The sequence below is a fragment of the Leptinotarsa decemlineata genome, unplaced genomic scaffold (assembly GCF_025532065.1).
Source record: "Leptinotarsa decemlineata unplaced genomic scaffold, Ldec_3_MD MMD2_tig00026330_RagTag_RagTag, whole genome shotgun sequence".
NCBI classification, from domain to species: domain Eukaryota; kingdom Metazoa; phylum Arthropoda; class Insecta; order Coleoptera; family Chrysomelidae; genus Leptinotarsa; species Leptinotarsa decemlineata.
The window spans coordinates 9,182,046-9,194,485 of NW_027412690.1; the positions used below are offsets into that span (position 1 = coordinate 9,182,046).

The window sequence follows — 12,440 nt, forward strand, 5'->3', positions numbered from 1 at the left end:
ATCCTGTTCACACATCCTGCATAGAGGTGTGTCCACTAGCCCCATATTATGGAGGTGTTTCCTTAGTTGACAGTGACCAGTCAGAAATCCTACTGTAAGGCGTAGATTTTTCCCTGGTCATCGCCAGATATTTCTTCGGCGCTAGCTTACCAGGGTCGCCCAAGGTGATCCTGGCAAGATTACATTCTTTGATTCCATCCCATCTCTTTAAAGATTGAGCATGGGTGTAACATTTGACTAGTTCCGCAATTGTCGAAGCCATCAGGCCGTGGGTACCACTGGGTCCTAAAATTCTTAGTCCAGCCTCTCCTTGGCTAAAGAGTCGGCAATGCGATTACCTTTACTCCTGTCATGCCCTTTAACCTACCTCAGGATAATGTTATTACCTATCGAGGCTTTGGCTAAATTTTGGTGGCACTCTAGTACTAGCCATGAGGTAACACGCTGTCTGTTCAAGGCTAGTAGTGCTTGTCTGCTATCAGTGCAGGTTTTTCCCAGAAATTCCTTTCTTGGTTATTTCTTTTGAGGAGATTGAGATACCAGCCAGTTCTGTTTGGACCACGCTGGTATTTCTTTCCATTCCCCACTTAATCGTTAGGCTCAGTGACCTGGAGTACACTCCACATCCTGATCCTTCTTTGGTTTTTGAGCCGTCTGTATAAATCCGTATTGCATTTGTAGCATCTGACACTGTGTTCTGCTCAATTTGTATTTTGTAGGGTTTATTAAACACAAACCTGGGTTCAATTGCATCACTTGTTGCCTGCAGCAGAGGTTGTGCAGTAAGCGCTTCCCGCCATAGGCCCAGCTTCAATTGACCCATTCCTACTTCAAGGTTTACACCAGCCGTGCGCAATCGTACCATGGCCATTAACGCGACCTCCTCAACGTAAAGATCCAAAGGGGTCAGACTCGTGATTGATTCCATTGCCGCGGTTGGTGTTGTTCTCATGGATCCTGTGATGTTTAAACAAGCCAGTCGCTGTATTTGATATAATTTTTGGATGGCCGTTGCTTGTAGAACTTTCGGTCTTCATGCAATGGCTCCATACGTTAACATAGGTCTTATTATTGAAGTGTAGATCCAGGTGACCACACGGGGTGAAATACCCCATGCGTGTCCCACTGTCCTCCGACATTGCTCATAAGCCACGTATGCTCTTTTTGCTCTACTCTGTAGATGAGAGTTCCATGTTAGCTTTTTGTCGAGGATAGTACCAAGGTATTTAACCACTTCAGAGAAATTTAGTTTGGTTTTGAAGATTTCGGGAGGTTTTAAGCCCGTTAAACTTCTTTTCACCATGTTTCTATTAATTTTAGCCCGTCCTGCGCTCTATCGCACAGTGTGTTTTGCCGGTCTGCAAGATAACTATGTCATCTGCGTATGCAATTGTGTAGAATCCATTTTTATTAAGGTGATTAATTAGGGTATCCAGAACTATGTACCAGAGAAGGGGCGATAAGACCCCTCCCTGTGGACATCCCCTCATGACCAGTCATTCCACTGTGATGTTTTCTACATTAATACTTATTGCTCTACTAGAGAGCATCTGAAGTATCCATTCTCCTACTACCAGGGGTACATTTCTGGAGTGTATTTGCTGAATAATTGTTGGAAAGGTTGTTTTATCAAACGCTCCCTCGATATCTATGAATATACCCAGGGTGGATTCTTTGTTGTCCAATGATTTCTTGATTCTGCCAACCACATGGTGAAGGGCCGAATCAGTAGACCTTCTCGGGGTATATGCATGCTGATTTGGATGAAGTGGGTTGTGAACAAGTACTTCATCTCTTATATACCGCTCACATAGCCTCTCCATGGTTTTTAAAAAAAACGATGTGGGACTAATTGGTCGGAATGCTTTTGGTAGGGTGTAGTCCATCCTATCTGATTTGGGTATAAATACTACTCTTACTTCTCTCCACTTACTTATATACCTCAGAACTAGAGAGGCTCTGAATATTCCAACCAAGTGCGGCATAAGAGTGTCCAGTCCCCACTGAAGTAGGGCTGGTCTTATACCGTTAGATCCTGGTGACTTGAAGGAGGAAAAGCCCGATATAGCCCATCTTATTTTGTCTCCATCAAATACTGTACTAGCAGATTGCCAGTCGTATTGTGAGCGTGTTGTTGGTACATCCGTCCAGTTCGTCGTTCCAGGAAAGACAGAACCTGGGAAGTGAGTTTCCATAAGAATCTCAGCACTTTCCTGGAGGTTGGCGGCTTTGCCGCCATTTTCCATCGTCAGGATGCCGATACTCTTATGGTGGTCATTTGAGAGTGCCTTCTGTAGCCTAGAAGCTAGTGGGAAGTCTTCGACTGCTTCACAATAGGCTTTCCAGGCTTCTCTTTGCTTTCATCTTCAGACTATTTTGAACTCTTTGAGGAACTGTTCCAGAAGAACTGGAAAGGTACACGGTATCTATCCACAACAAAATAGACATTGCCATTGCATAAGGAATCCTGTCCGATGAAGATGGTTCAAACACATGGTGGTGCCCTGAATTGGAACATCTCATGAAGACAGCGAGAACGACCTTTAACGAGGCAAAATGTACAAGACTCGAAGAGGACCGGGGTATATATCGAGCCAACCTCAGAGAGTTAAAAAAAGACTGGCATAAGTATATCAACAGAGGCAAGAAGCGACATCATATTGAAACCAAAGCTCATGAACTTAGTAAAAATGCAAAATTTTCAATCTCCATTCACTCAAATACTTATCCGAGAGGAAAAGTTAGCTATAACAAAATGACTTTCTTAAATGGCTATGGAAGGGAATTGTTGAGTTGAAACATTTTCAAAGATTGAGTCTCCGTTGATTAGATTATCGTCAGGCTTATGATTTCAGTGTTTACATATTTTTTTGATGCATTTGTCAAAGTAGTTGAACGAAAGAAAGAAAGCAAGCTTCTCATTAGTAATGACTAACTTTTGAAACAAAAGTTCAACACATAAACTCAATAAAACCCCTCTCAGTCTATATCATCCTAAATTAATAATTTTGTGGTCGAAAGGACATGGTATTGAAAAATGTGGCAACGGTGCAGGGTGGAAATATTGATTGTCTAGGCCCTTGGCACTTCGCAAATACGGCTTAGCCGAAGTTACAACTTCGAGCGACACGCCGATGTACTCCAAATAGTTTTAGGGACCGGCCCTTTTGTATACCTTCGTCGGCGCCGAAAGTCAGTTTGGAAAATACCCCAACTCCGATGGAACTGGAGCGGAATGACAAACAGATTTTACATTTTGATGAGAATATGAGAGAAAGACTTCTCGATAACCAACAAAAAATATGGGTCAGATGTTTTATACGATTCTCCGACGATTCGGTATCGATTTCGAAGGCCATCTCTAAACTGATATATTTATTTATTTTATTATATCTTCAGATACACGTGTAACCCCCTTTCTAAGTAAAATACATGGAAATTCATAGTTGACGATAGACAACGTGATCGATTTTTTTTTATAGTACAATACAATAATTAGTAGTGACAAAAAATATACAGGGGGGACGTAAATCCCCCCTCTCAACATTCAAACGTGGCAAGATATCATAGTCGGGCATAATTTTTGTAAAAAGAAATCATTTTTATTACTTGTTAATAAGAAAGCCAATAGTGCCACATCACTTACCCATATATTTTTCTAGAAGATCAAACTCAAACTCCAATATTGGAAAAACATATAATAGGGACATATATCTAGGGACATTCTGGGTGGAAAATCTTCAAAACTCCAATATTAAAAAAACATATCATAGGGACATATATCTAGGGAAAATCTGGGTGGAAATTCTTCAAAACCCTATTCAATCAAGAATTCAAGAAATTGTGATCAAAAATAAAGATGAATTCTAAAATCCGGTTGTTTTCCAGCAAAATGGTGTGCCCCCACATTTTATAGCTGGTAAGAGATTGGTTGAGACAGATATTAAAGGCATGTGGATTGGTAGGCGTGGTCCGTTGGAATGTCCTGCTCGTTCACAGGATTTGTCTTCTTGTTCACCAGATTTGTCTACTATTGATATTTCCTTTGGGGCTCTATCTATCTATCTATCTATCTACCTGAGACAATATTCGATTCAATTCGATTCGTTTATACCTTTTCTGTCATAAAAAATATGTAAGGTTCGTCAATACACAAATAGATAAAAAATATTTCATTCATACAAATTATGTAATGAAGACAATATTAATAAATACAGTGCATTTCTTCAATGCCCCTCTTTTATTTTTTGAACGGATCAACTCAAAAAATTAAAATTTGGAATAATGAAATTAATGCATATGACGTCATATATACAAATAAAACTATCACAATACTTGTATAACAGAACAGTGTACGTAATAATAAAAACAATCAATCAACTGATGTGAAAAATGAGAACAATTGTTATTCACTCAAAGTCACATGAATTATCTATGTTGTTTAACATGTATTCATCTGTAGAATAAAAATAGTGATTCAAAAAAAATGATTTCAGTTTTTGCTTGAAACAGTAAAAACTGAGTTGTTTTATGTGACATGGTAATGTATTATAGAATTTCAAATTCAATGAATTATTTTGTGAGGTGCTCAGTCTGAATCTCTCAGTTCTTATCAGATTTCCTAATCTTGTAGGATATTCATGTTGTTGTGATTGTAAAATGTATTTTGATTTATTTTTATGAATTTCAATCAATGTTTCATATACAAAAGCTGTAGGAAGCGGCATAATTTTGAGATGAATAAAAACTGGGCGACAATGATCTTTGAAGTTGGCATTAGATATTAAACGTATAACTCTTTTTTGCAATATAATTTTTTTTTTGGAATGACAAGAATCCCCCCACCACACTATGCCATATACCATGTGACTATGGAAGAGTCCGGAGTACGAAGATTTGACCGCTCTGATACCGGCGAAATCCTTCAGTCTACGAATCATAAATATTACACTTTATAATTTCTTGACCAGTTTGTCAACATGACATGACCAGTTCAATCTGTCGTCTATATGAATCCCCAGTAGCTTAACACTTTTACCCGAAGTTAAATACGTATTTGTGGAAATCATAAGATTTTGATTTTTAGCCTCATTAAGGAGAAGTCTATTTGAAACAAACCAGTTACTTGCAGACTTCATGGTGGCGTTGGCAGAAACACTCAAATCATTAACACTACCGTGACAGTCCACCAAAGTGGTATCATCCGCAAAAAGAAAACATTTTTTAGGAAGTATATGGTAGTATAGGTCATTTATATATGGTATAAACAAGATTGGTCCCAGTACAGAACCCTGGGGCACACCATGTTTGTGACAGATTTCACATTCGATTCAATCTCATGTAATGATACGCACTGTGATCTATCGTGCAAATAGGATTCAAAGAATTTAAGGGACAGTCCACGGATACCAGAATAGGAAAGTTTCTTAAGCAGAATATTATGCGAAACACAGTCAAATGCCTTCGATAGAACGCACGTTATGAATGAAAGTCTGCCCTCCTCAAAACCTATCACTATACTGGATATTATATTCAAAAGAGCATCGATTGGGGACTTAACCTTTCTATACGCAAATTGTCCAGGGCAGAAAAGAGAATTAGCTTCTAAGTACCTATACTATTAATCTGCTTTTGACAATTACCTCGATAACTTTTCCAAGTATAGGTATTATTGAAATAGGTCGAAAGTTGTCAATAATATGAGGGTCTCCTGTTTTAAAAAGAGCTACGACTACAGATTTTTTTAATGTTGCAGGAAAAACCCCATGAGAAAAACATTCATTTATTAATAGGGATGATGGGTACGTAATCATATTGGCAATACTTTTGGTGATCCCACTGTTAAGCTCAAAAAAGCCCGAACAATTGGAGTTCTTGAGAGACTGGATACTTTCCATTGCTTCCCTCGGGGTCGTGGGGAACAATACGAGGGAGTTAACTGGTGTTTTAAGATTTTTCAAGAAGTCTGTCGCTTCATAATTTACTTCAGGAAGAGATGAAATGAGATAATCTACAATGTCAACAAAATAACCATTGAAGTCGTTGTCCGAATGCGGTGTATCAACCTCCCTTGACGGTCTCCTATTACATTCATAATTGATGATCCTCCAAGTATCTCTACTGATATTTGGAGAACATGCCAAAAAACTTTCATACGATTCTCGTTTTGCCAGTTATATAGACTTTTTGTAATCTTCGCGTAATGTTTTGAAGATTTTTTCGGTTACCAAATATTTCCTAGCGTTTTGGACAACCCTGATGTTCGAGAGGATTTCCCTGTTATAGCGCAATTCATCACCGAACCAACTGACTGGAGGTCTTCGATCGCGATAATGAAAAAATCGTCGACTGCAATTTTATCAGCAAATGGCTCTGCCCAGCATCTAACAGTCCTGAACTGAAAATAAATAACCATCGAACAATCTGTTTCGGAGTATATTATTAGGGGAGAGTGGGGTCAGTTGTAACGCGGGTCAATTGTAACAGCTCAAAATGAATGCCTAAATAGATTCAAACATCCCCCAACGCCACTGACCGATCCGTCAGTATGCTTCTACCTGCTACCGAGTTCACATTGTTGTTGCATCAGTCACTCATAAGTTATTTTATTTCGACAAAAATTGGATATTGAAAGTAAATTTGTGACTTCACAAAAGACTTCGTAAAAGATTTTCAAGGAGTTGCGGGACGTGAGTATAGAGCACAGGTTTGTTGAAACAAATTGAGGTTATGTTTGAAGAAAATTATGCTATTTTGAGATTTTTACAATAATTGTGTTTGGGGACAATTGTAACAAGGCAAACGGGGACAGTTGTAATGGGTTACAATTGACCCCACACAGACGGTACATTATATATATATATATATATATATATATATATATATATATATATATATATATATATATATATATATATATATATCTCAAACTTTAATTTTCATTTCAGAAACAATAAATATGCCTCGATATAGAAAAAAACAAACCTCTAGGGGTCCAACAGATGACCAAATGAAAGCAGCTATGGTATCATCCACATAATAAGGTGTTAAATGAAGAAGATGAAGCTGTATTTTGCAAATATATACGCAGAAGTGCGGATTTATATTTTGGTTTAACTCTTAGAGATATTCGATCACTTCTATACCAATTTGTTGTAAAGAAAAACTGCCGCAATATTCCTTCTGAATGGCATGAAACCAAAATAGGTTTCAAAGACTGATTTACCAATTTTATGAAAAAAAATCTCACATTATCAATAAGAGCGCCTGAAGCAACAAGCCATGCCAGGTCAATTAATTTTAACGAAGGAAATGTGGACAAATTTTTTGATAATTTGTCAAATGTTATGGACAAACACCAGTTCGAATCTCAAAACATACATAATGTTGATGAAACTGGGGTAACAACTGTGCAAAGGCCAAAAAAGGTAGTTGCTATGAAAGGCTGCAAACATGTTGGTTCTATAACATCAGGAGAGAGAGAAACGTTAATTACTGTTTGTATAGCCGTCAATGCACTGGAAAATTCAATTCCACCACTTTTCATTTTCCCAAGAAAGAAGTATAAATCTTTTTTTTTAATAGCGCCCCACCAGGTTCTATTGCAGCAGCGAATGGTAGTGGTTGGATGGATAATGAAACATTTTTATACTTCATTAAACATTTTTCTACGTTTTCCAAACCTCCTGAAGATAATAAAGTTTTACTAGTTTTAGATAACCACGACTCTCATATTTACCTACCGACGATCGACTATTGCAGGGAAAACAGGATAGTGTTATTATCTTTCCCCCCGCATACTTCCCATAAACTTCAGCCATTAGATAGGAGCGTTTATGGGCCATTTAAGAGTTACCTAAATACTGCAATGGATGCTTGGTTGAAAAATCGTCCTGGACAAACGATGACCATATACGATCTGCCAGGAATTGTAACAAAATCACTGCCATTAGCCACAACACCTAACGATATTCAAAGCGGATTTAGAGTATGTGGTATATATCCATTCAACAGAAATGTTTTTGACGAATCCGAATTTGCTCCTTGTTCAGTAACTGATCGGCCTCTAAATAGTAACGTTTCAACCCAAGAAATGGAAGCAGTAGCTTCAGTTTCAACAGCTGATATGGTTCTCACAAAAAACATTTCAAAATCTGAACTGTGTAATATAGAATTGGCCATTTCCCAAGCAGGTGATAATCAGATCCTTGATAAACCGAACCTTGACGCACACGTGGAAGCGTCCACTTTGAGGGATAGTCTGGTTCTTGATATGTTAGAAGTAGATGATGAACCCCTAGCTTCTATTTCAAAAGAAATTTAGGTGCTTAATACATCCAAGGATATATTGTTGGAAATTCGACCATATCCTAAAGCTAATTTTACCAAAAACATCATTAAAGGTGGAAAAAAACGCAAATCAGCTATTTTAACAGAAACGCCAGAAAAACAAGCTCTAGAAGAATAAGTGACTAAAAGAAATGAATCTAACGCACGTAAAGTAAAGAGAAACTTATCCGGAAAAGAAAACAAAGACAAAGCAAACAAAAAGCAAATAGAAACTTCATCCGAGGATGAAGACGACGCGTTTTGTCTCTACTGTCTGAAACCATACAGTCATGACAATAACGGAGTTATTGTCATGACATACAGTCATGACACCATGACTTACGCCTGTAAGTCATGGTGTCATGAAGAGACGCCTGTAAGTCATGGTGTCATGAAGAGTGTGCAGATGAATGTAGATGATTTGTATTTTTATTGTTCAAATTGTAAAGATTAGTTGTTAGTTTAGTTGTATTGTTATCTAAATATCACCAAGTTTAGTTACTTTTTTACATACATTCAACCCATTGTTTTACCTGAATATATGTTTTTTTTTGTGTTTTTCATTGACATTTTCTATTGCGTTACAATTGTCCCTAAGCCGTTACAACTGACCCCCTTTTGGGTACAATTGTAACATTTGACACAAATACATAATAGACGTGTTAAATTCAAAAAGTGTTTGATTTCAGTTGAATATATATTTCAACCTTAATATAGAATACTTATTCTATCAGTTTGATCGTTTGATCAAAATATAATATTTAATTTGCGAGCAAAATCGTACGTTGTCAAAATTGTTACAATTGACCCCACTCTCCCCCACGGCACTGAATCACATCCCTCGTACAGTGGATGAAATTTCCATTTCTTTCGGAGTATATCACGGAGAGTCCATATCTCTTCATTCCCCTCGAAAAACAACGATATATCATCGGAATCTGAACTTTGATTAAATCAACGGGCATCGGACGTGGCGCGAGGGAAATCGAAAGTTCGGCAACGTCGCAACCCCTGCGACGGGCGCAAGCCTCAAAAGAAAAACCCACCACGGCCTGTACGCCTGCCCTTTCATCAGTACATTTCAGTGCCCTGCTATGGTGGTCGCAATCGCTATCTGCTGCATACTCGTACTCCTAGCCGTTTTCATCATCATTATCATCGCCGTCGGGCAGACTATAGACACTCATCGAGTGTGAAACTGCCGAATAATCCTCCCGAGGGCGAGACCGACAGAGAAACCTCGAGAAATTGAAAATGCTCGCCACCCAGTCATTCACCGGCATGGATCCAGCGTGCGCTTCTGCTGAAACCTGACAGTGCCTACCACGACCATAATCTTTGCTCAGTTTTGGAGATAGACTGAAAACATGTGACTGATTCGTCATAGCTGTCGTTGTTGTTCTACGTGTTTTTATAACCAGTTAGTGGCTTAACCAAGATGTTAGTTTTTTAAATGTTGTTGATGGTGTTCATAGACTTGTAAAATAGATATCGTTAGAGGATGGTCCGTTATCTAGCATCGGCGTGTGACGTAGGTGGTGCTCTTGAATGTTTGTACATTTTATATTTATACAGATATTTATGAAGTACTCTGATATGAAATAAACTTATTTTGTAGTAGCTTGTTGGAATTTTTGAAAAACTTTAGTTAAATGTATCTTGTCGACTATGTTCAGTAACTATCAATTATAGTTCACATCTGAATCATTCTACACACCTAAAATGGTAGTTGAGAATATAATATCTGCAATTTTATCGTTCGAAATTGAGGTTTAAAAACCGTGGAGGGAAAAAATATTACTCACTAATTTTGAGAGCTGAAAAATTAACCAACTTCTGATGATGAGTATGTTGGATCCAAAGGTGAGTCTTATACTGGAAAAAGACTCGAAAAAAGTAATCGAAACCATATTTTGGAGGGTTGGATCAAGTATTAGGTTGTTTCAAAAGTTTTGTCCGTTTCAATGTTATGTGTTTTAGTAGCTCCATATTGTAGCTTCCAAAGTATTCGAGTATTGTTTTTTAGATAGATTAATGTCATTTTGTCATGAATATAATATAATGTCGAGGAACCAACATGGATATTTGAACAAAAAATCTACGAAGACTGCGGTGTTTTCTTATTATCAAAAAATAATAGAATATATTGAGGCACAACAATGCCCTGTTGAAATCTTTTGTGACCTCAGCAGGGCATTTGACTGTATCAATCACGACATACTACTGGAAAAGCTGTATGAGTATGGTATTAGAGGCTGTCCTCTAGATTAGAAAAAATCATTTAAACTCAAACGTACATAATATGTAGCCATCAACACTCATTTCTCACATCAAACTGAAACAGACATTGGTTTCCCTCAGGGGTCCATATTGGGGCCAATTCTGTTCCTGTTCTGAATTAATGATTCGGATAAACTTTCTGTACCAGCATCCTTCACAAAGTACGCTGATGATATGTCGTTAATCATATCTGAAAAAATGGACCCTTCCTTGCGTGATAAACGCAATGAAGTGTTGACTTCTTTGAATGGATGGTTTTCAGCAAATCACTTGTTTTTAAATACTTCGAAATCGCAAGCACTGAGGTTTCACCATATCCAAAAATAATGTAATTAGTTGTCATTCCGATCAAACGAATCGAGTCCATCGACCTCAACTAGTTCGGATCAAACAATTTTCTTAGGATTACGAATAGATAAAAATCTCAATTGGAAGAAATTTGCTGCATGTACTCAATATTGATCAATTGATATAGCTCTACTATGCACAAGTTGAAAGTAGGCTACGATACGGTGTGGTATTTTGGGGTTTATCTACCCTAGCAAAAGATATCTTCGTGTCACAAAAACGAATTTTACGATCAATGACGGGGCTTTCACAGACTGATTTATGCAAAGATATTCAAGAGACTGAAAATATTAACATTACCATGTCTAGTCATATCAGAGTTGAGTATGCTAGTATTCGACAATAATGATGAAATTTTTGTGAGGAACAAACAAAATCATAGTTTCAATACAAGACAAAAGAATGAGTTTTCAATTCCATTCGGAAAATTCAAAATAACCCACCAATCTCCCAGTCGTATGGCTCCTAGAATATACAATGCTCTTCCTTCAAATGTGAGAAACTGCATGACAAAACAATAATTCAAATATAATTCGAAATCATTTTTGACAGAAGAGTGTTATTATAAACTGAATGAATATTTGTCGTGGCAATTTGCGGTGAAATCAATTTTTTAGTATTAGTATTATTGTATTTTAAATATAAACAAGTGACTTTTTCCATATGGTTTGTAACTGTCTTAAGGAAATGAATGACTATTATTATCACAGGAAGTTCCAACGAAAACTTGACCCCCCTGTTAGTCAGAAACGGACGTGTAATCGTCCCCGTCAATACTTATTTATAGGGGGGACTAATTCTGGTATGGAAATCATACTCAAACCTTCACCCCTCTGCGGTCAGCAACTATCCCCCTATTTTGTTAATGGTGTGGGGGGTCGATTGACACAGCGTTTGAAAGGTCTTCCATCCTTTTATTACTTTTGTAATTTTTTTCGAAATTGGTTCATTTGTTATTGAGAAATTGAATGTTTGCCCATTTCATTGGTGAAATCAACATAAGTAATATCAATGGCAACACAATCAACGGATAAAATGTTCAAAATGACCTTCATCTAGTGCCATACGATAATACAGTCTACTCCCGAAAGCGTTCCTTAGATTATTGAAGATGTCCAGAGTCGGAAATCGGCATTTCCGAAGAATTCTCTGTCGCAGATCTCCAAGATTTGTGAAATCTATTTAATTAGTAGTAAATGTTTTGGAATGGACGACACTGTTAGTTTTTTCTGCAATGGTAATTTTTTTTATATCTAGTTGTCGCAGAACATATTCTATTCTATTCTATTTCATTCTATTCTATTTCATTCCATTCTATTCTATTCTATTCTATTCTATTCTATTCTATTCTATTCTATTCTATTCTATTCTATTCTATTCTATTCTATTCTATTCTATTCTATCCTATCCCATCCCATCCCATCCCATCCCATCCCATCCCATCCCATCCCATCCCATCCCATCCCATCCCATCCCATCCCATC

General features: G+C 37.4%; 2 protein-coding genes across 8 annotated transcripts in view; both read left to right on the plus strand.

Moving 5' to 3' along the window:
- The window catches only part of LOC111503217 (cubilin), a 278,475-nt gene that overhangs the window by 124,559 nt on the left and 141,476 nt on the right, over nucleotides 1-12,440 (plus strand). The window lies entirely within an intron of this gene.
- Nucleotides 9,180-9,948, plus strand: LOC111511094 (uncharacterized). The gene has a single exon (XM_023167095.2). It carries the CDS (start codon nucleotides 9,423-9,425, stop codon nucleotides 9,522-9,524), a length of 102 nt encoding a protein of 33 aa, XP_023022863.1. The 5' UTR covers nucleotides 9,180-9,422; the 3' UTR covers nucleotides 9,525-9,948.